At 54.4% G+C, this 6,212-nt stretch overlaps 1 protein-coding gene across 1 annotated transcript; it reads left to right on the top strand.

Moving 5' to 3' along the window:
* The first annotated feature begins 4,021 nt into the window (after positions 1–4,021).
* NOG (noggin) lies at positions 4,022–5,956 on the top strand. Its single transcript, XM_064151739.1, has one exon. The coding sequence runs from the start codon at positions 4,588–4,590 to the stop codon at positions 5,257–5,259; it is 672 nt and encodes a 223-aa protein (XP_064007809.1). The 5' UTR covers positions 4,022–4,587; the 3' UTR covers positions 5,260–5,956.
* Positions 5,957–6,212: the final 256 nt, after the last annotated feature.

Genomic DNA, 6,212 nt, shown 5'->3' on the forward strand with positions numbered 1-6,212 from the left:
GGAAGAGGGAGCTGGTTCAGCAGCCCATTGAGACCTAAGACTACCATTTCAGTGATTTTAGTTTGCTGTCTGCTCTATCAGTCACAGGTTTAATAGAACACTGGAGTCTTCCCTCTGCACTGACAGAGCTTTACTCTAATTGGAGTCTCCAGCAGCTCCATGAAGAGGCAAGGATCACACTCCTGCTCTACAACCAGGGAAAAGACAAACCTAGGGAATTAACTGCCCAAATTGCCTAAGAAACATGGATGAGAACTGGGCAGAGGACCCATTTGATTATTGGTCCAGATACTGTTGGTTCTCCTGTCTCTGACAAAACTCAGTTCCTGCCAATGGGCTTCTAAAATCAAGAAGCAAAGGGCAATGAGATCATCAATGAGACCAGGACTGTGATCACCTTTAAGTGTAAGGGAAACAAGATCATAGAATCAACCAGGTTGGAAGAGACCTCCAAGATCATCCAGTCCAACCTAGCACCCAGCCCTAACCAATCAACCAGACCATGGCACTAAGTGCCTCATCCAGTCTTTTCTTGAAGACCCCCAGGGACGGTGCCTCCACCACCTCCCTGGGCAGCCCATTCCAATGCCAATCACTCTCTCTGTGAAGAACTTCTTCCTAACATCCAGCCTATACCTACCCTGGCACAACTTGAGACTGTGTCCCCTTGTTCTATTGCTGGTTGCCTGGGAGAAAAGGCCACCCCCCACCTGGCTACAATGAGTGGATGGAAGCCTCCAGACCTAAGGAAGGCACAGATCTCCCAAGCACTCCCAGCACAGCTCTTCCTCCTCCCAGTTTGGATATGGTTTATTCCTTTCCGTGGGATGCCCTCTATGTCTCAGAGTGGAGTGTCCATCAAGCTTGAGAGCACTGCTGACAGGCCAGCCTGACCCAACACCCTGGGCTTTCAGTGGGATGTCCCTGAGCACTAGGCTGGGTGAAGGAGGTCAGGCAGTTTTTCTGTTGGGAGATTAAATGGGAAACAAATCTACTCTGAATTCTCCCTGTGCATCCTTACTGTTGTGGACTGAAACCAAATCCTTACCTAATGTTTTTTCAGAGCTGTGGCTCCAGTCCCAAGCAGAGCAGTGCAGGCTGCATACCTCTTCTCTCCTCATCAGAGATGTGGCCCTGGAGAAGAGGCATCTTACTCTTGCCCACACTGGCTTCCTGTGTGCCTTGAAGGTTCTATTTGCTTTGTCTACTGAAAAAAAAACCCACATTTTTACTACTGACAGCACTCCAGAACTAACAAAGCTGAGGCAAAGGGAGTTGTTCTCTGCTGCATGCACCACTGCCAGCAGAATGACCAGCCACAGCCTCTGTGGGCTGCTGGCTCTCTCCCTGTCCCAGGAAGGGCTGGCATCACCCACAGGACCTGGATCAGGCTCTTTACCTCCTAGCTTCATTTACTGCTGCTTTCAGCAAACCCTGACATAAACCAGGTCTTTTTTTTTCCCTCTGACCCAGAGGCTTCTGGCAGGGCCCTTCCTGGCAGCTCTTCCCCAGTCCTCTGCTATCAGCCATTCTACCAAGAAATTCTTGGGCCACAAGTGACTTCTGTCACTTCTGCATCCCTCGAGCTCTTCAGGCCCTGCCAGGAGCCCTGAGCATCCCAGACAGATCCCTGCACTTGAGGAACAGCCGAGCCAAGCCTGCTCTGCTCAGAGCAGATCTCTGTGCTCTGTCCATCCCAGCCAGCCCTGGGCCACAAACATTTCCTCCTGCAGGTAACAGCTCCGGAGAGAAAAGGGTTCAGCTGCCAGCTTAGGATGACAGTTTTGAAGGTAGGATCTTAAACACAGCTGGCATGACACCGGCAGGACACAGGAGGCTGCAGGGTTAGACTTGGAGACTGGTAGTTAGGGAACTGTTTTGAAATGCCAGCTGAGTTGAACTGGATTTATTACTAAAGAAGAAATCCAAGACACAAGGTGTAACCTCTGGATTTTTGCCTTCTGTTCAAAACACTGTTATTTTAACCTGGCATTGTTATTTGTACCTTTGTGTTTAAACAAGGTGGTTTGAAAGTGAACTCAAAAAATATTTGTGGTGACTTCTTGGCTGGAGGTAGGAGCACAGTGAGGAAAGAGAGAGAAGCAGACAAACAGGCACCCAAAAAACCCATTAATGTCTTGCTAGGATCCATCAGCCACCCTCACAGCTGCTCCCTCCTGAAAGCAGTCCCATCAACCCTTTCCAGAGCCAGCAGAGGATGAGCTGAGAGCTGTGCCAAGTTCTGTCCTGCAAGGTGGGCAAAACCCTGGAGTGGATGTGGGCAAAGGAGGGGTGAAAAAACTCTCCCCAGCTCTGCTCCACAACAGCATGGCATCTCTTGCAGGAGAAAACCCAGTGGGCAGGAGTGGAACTGTGGTGTGGACAGGCCAAGAGCTTGGTGGGAGCTTGAGCCAGGAGCAGCTGGTCTGAGTTCCCTCATGGTTCAGTGCAGACCTTCACCTCCATGTCCTCCTCACATGCAGGTCAGCACCAAAAGCATATGCCCTTAAGCTCTAAATTCGGCAGAATGTCCATCTTCTGTTCCTGATGCACTTTTACCCCTTGGATTTTTCCTTTGGAAGACAGGAGGTGTGGCTCCTCGCTTATTTCCAGAGACAACTTGCATACCAGGTTTCAGGAGGGAAGCTCTATCAGGTCCTAGATGAAGACAGAGACCTAAACTTCTAGGTGAAAAAAAGACCTAGTAGAACTCCATCAGGTCCTTGACTGACATCCCAGTAGCAGGTGTCACTGCCAGGCTCCTTTGACAGGCAGAGCTGGGCTCAGTTTTCCACCCTTGCCTTCCATTTCTTTCAGTTATTTATGAAATCCCCTTCGTGCTCAGGAATGAGGCAGAGTAGGAGCTGGTTTGCACCTAACCTGAGGAGCAAAAGTGGTTGGGGAAATGTGGTTCCTTTCTAGAAGAAGCACTCAGTACATGGATCTGCTTGGTGCTTCCAGAATGCCCCTCAAAAGAAGGGCAGCACCTAGTGCCCGTGTTTTAACTGTTTCAGGAGCGGGTGCTGAGCTGAGCGCGTCTCTGCTGGCTGGCCTGGGGCACGGCTGGAGGGCACGCTGCTGATGGAGAACTCCTAGGCAACTCCTGGAGAGCTCTTGGACAACTCCTAGGAAGATGCCAAGGGCGTGCTCGGCGGTGCGCGGCGAAGCTCGCAACCTGCGGGACGGTCTGCAACGGGTGCGGAGCCGCCGGGCTCCTCTCGAGCACTCAGGCTCCGTACCGGGGGGTCTCTCTGGGCGCAGCCCCCGAACTCCGCGCCCGCCGGAGCCGCCTCCTCCCGCCCCGCTGCTCACATCCTTCCCTCTGACCGGCACAGGAGGCAGCCCGCCGGGGCTCCTCCGCGCCCCTACAACCGCCACAGCCTCACCGCCGCCCCGCCGCCTCCCCGGGCTCTGCCGCAGGCCCAGCCTCAGCCCGCCGCCAGCAGAGGGCTCGCTCCGCCCGGGCAGCGGCCGGGGCCGGCGCCGGTTCCGCGGGCAGAGGAAAGTGTCTGCAGCCGGCCTGCGGCGGGCAGCGCATCGCGGAACCATGCGCGGAGCCGGGCGGGCAACGTCGGGCGGGCCGGGCTGGGAGAGCGGCGCCGAAACTCCTCCGCGGAAAGCCCCTCCGCGGGCAGCCGGGACGCGCTCCTGCGCGGGGCCAGCGGCGCAGCCACGCTCCGCCGCCGCACTGCCCGCACCCATGGGCTGAGCAAGACTGCGGAGTGCGGCGGCAGCGGCGGCGGGGCCGGGACAAGAGCCGGGGTTGGCGGCCAGAGGGAGCGGTGCGGCGGCTGCCTCGGGCTGAGCAGCATCTCCCGGGGCGCGGCGGCGTGCGGAAGGCGGAGGGGGGGTGAAGGGGGGGGGGGGGGGGGGGGGGGGGCAGCGGCGGCTCCCGCCTCAGCCTTCCCCAGCAGAGGGTGTGCGGCGGTGGGAAGGGGCGAGCCGCTCTCTCCTGGACTTTTGTGGGAGTGGGGGTTGTGGTGTGTGTGGGGCGCTTTTTTTTTCTCCCTTTTTTTTTAAGGGGGGTGGGGTGGGTTAGAAGAGAGTCTGTGGTTTCCATGGAGATGAAGCTGAAAGTGCAGGAAATTTAAAGGCTTTGGGTCCTTGCAAAGCAGACAAACTGGTGCCAACGTGCGTGGCTGCTGTTGCTGCTGAGGCTGCTGCTTTGCAAACGGCGGGGAGGAGAAGGGAGGAGGAATCGGCTGCGATTTCTTCCGTAACGCACGGGCGGACAACGAGGAGCAGCAGCGGCGAACAGAATTTGCAACAAAAAGAGTCATCTCCCTGGCCCGGGGAGGCTGAAAAGAGGCAGCGGCAGCGGCAGAATTTTGGAGTGGCTCCACTAGCAGAGATTTTATAGAGAAGCCTGCAAAGAGAGAGTGTTTGCAGGGGGCTTGTTCTCCGGGCTTATCAGGGGGCTGTCTTTGCTGGTGGTGCGGGGAGTGGAGGCGATTCCCCTTAAAGACAAGCTATTTTGGATATCCCCGTACAAGTTTTCTGATGTGTTTGCTTGCACCTTCTTCCCCTGCTGTTTGGTGAACCCAGCCCCCCTTTCCCCCCCCCCCCACCCCCACCGGTCTCCCAAGGATGGATCATTCCCAATGCCTTGTGACTATATACGCCTTGGTGGTTCTGCTGGGTCTCCGGCTAGAGCAGGGCTCCTGCCAGCACTATCTGCACATCCGACCGGCTCCCAGCGACAACTTGCCCTTGGTGGATCTAATCGAGCACCCGGACCCTATCTTTGACCCCAAGGAGAAGGATCTTAATGAGACCTTGCTAAGGAACCTCATGGGCGGACACTTCGACCCTAACTTTATGGCTATTTCCTTGCCCGAGGACCGGCTCGGAGTGGACGATCTGGCCGAGCTGGACCTGCTGCTCAGGCAGAGACCCTCGGGAGCGATGCCCAGCGAAATCAAAGGGCTGGAGTTCTACGACGGGCTGCAGCCGGGCAAGAAGCACAGGCTGAGCAAGAAGCTGCGCAGGAAGCTGCAGATGTGGCTCTGGTCCCAGACCTTCTGCCCGGTTCTATACACGTGGAACGATCTCGGCAGCCGCTTTTGGCCCCGGTATGTCAAAGTGGGCAGCTGCTACAGTAAAAGATCTTGTTCAGTCCCCGAAGGCATGGTTTGCAAACCTGCCAAGTCCGTGCATTTAACGATCCTGAGGTGGCGGTGCCAGCGGCGGGGCGGGCAGAGGTGCACATGGATACCCATCCAGTACCCCATCATTTCGGAGTGCAAGTGCTCCTGCTAGGGCTGGCACTTCCCCGCTCTCCCCTTCTCCAGCGGACTCACGTGGACCTTTGCTGCAACAAAAATAAAGACTTCTGCTTTCTGGTTAACGTTGTAATGCACTGTAACGTGTAGGAGAATGTATATTGTGTGTATATATGGCACCGGTTTAATATACTATTAAAAGGTCAGTATTATACGTGAAATAATCAGCGGCTACTGTATTTTTAAGACTATTACCCTGATCGTTGCTAATGTATCTTTGTTTTATGGTTTTTTTTTTTCCTTTTTTGGGGGTATTTATATTCCAGAGGGAAGTTGCTTCGCTTTGGCGAAGGATTTTTTTTTTTTTTCCTTGGGTGAGTTTTGTTCTTTTTTGTTTGGTTTGTTTTTTATTTCTTTTTAATAAGAGGGTTTAAAAAATTACAAAGCAAACTTTTTTTTTTTTTAATAAGGAAAAAAAAAAAAAACACGTTTTAAAGCTATTTTCCATTCTTCGGAAAGTGAAGTGTGTGTGTGTGTGAGGTTTGATTTTTCTTCCTTATGGACTTTAGGTTTAAAATAAAAAGGAATGAACGCCTAGAGCACAAGGTTATTGTAAATAGAGAGAACAGTCGGAATGACTTAATCCTATGTAAATGAAGAGTATCTGCTATTTATTCTTTATATCCTTGTAGTAAAAGTGCAGTGCAGAATTAAAGTCAACCACTAAAACACGAGCCGTTTGCCTTCTGTTTGCTTTTTGGTTTGGCCACCTTCGGGGCGGGGGGGGGCGGCCGGGGGCGGGGGGGGGATTTCTTCTCCCTCCTCCTCGCTCTCCGCGCTCCGCAGGGACGTTTCGTGGTGGCGAGGGGAGGTGGGAACCTGCTCAGCGCTCTCTTAGGAGGGGGATCTTCGGTACCTCCACCGCGGGAGCGCCCCGGGGATGCGGCTACGCGGGGGGGAGTGGGGTGCCCCGGCGGAGGCCTCCCCCGG

This window comes from Pogoniulus pusillus, chromosome 11 (assembly GCF_015220805.1).
Source record: "Pogoniulus pusillus isolate bPogPus1 chromosome 11, bPogPus1.pri, whole genome shotgun sequence".
Classification (NCBI taxonomy): Eukaryota; Metazoa; Chordata; class Aves; order Piciformes; family Lybiidae; genus Pogoniulus; species Pogoniulus pusillus.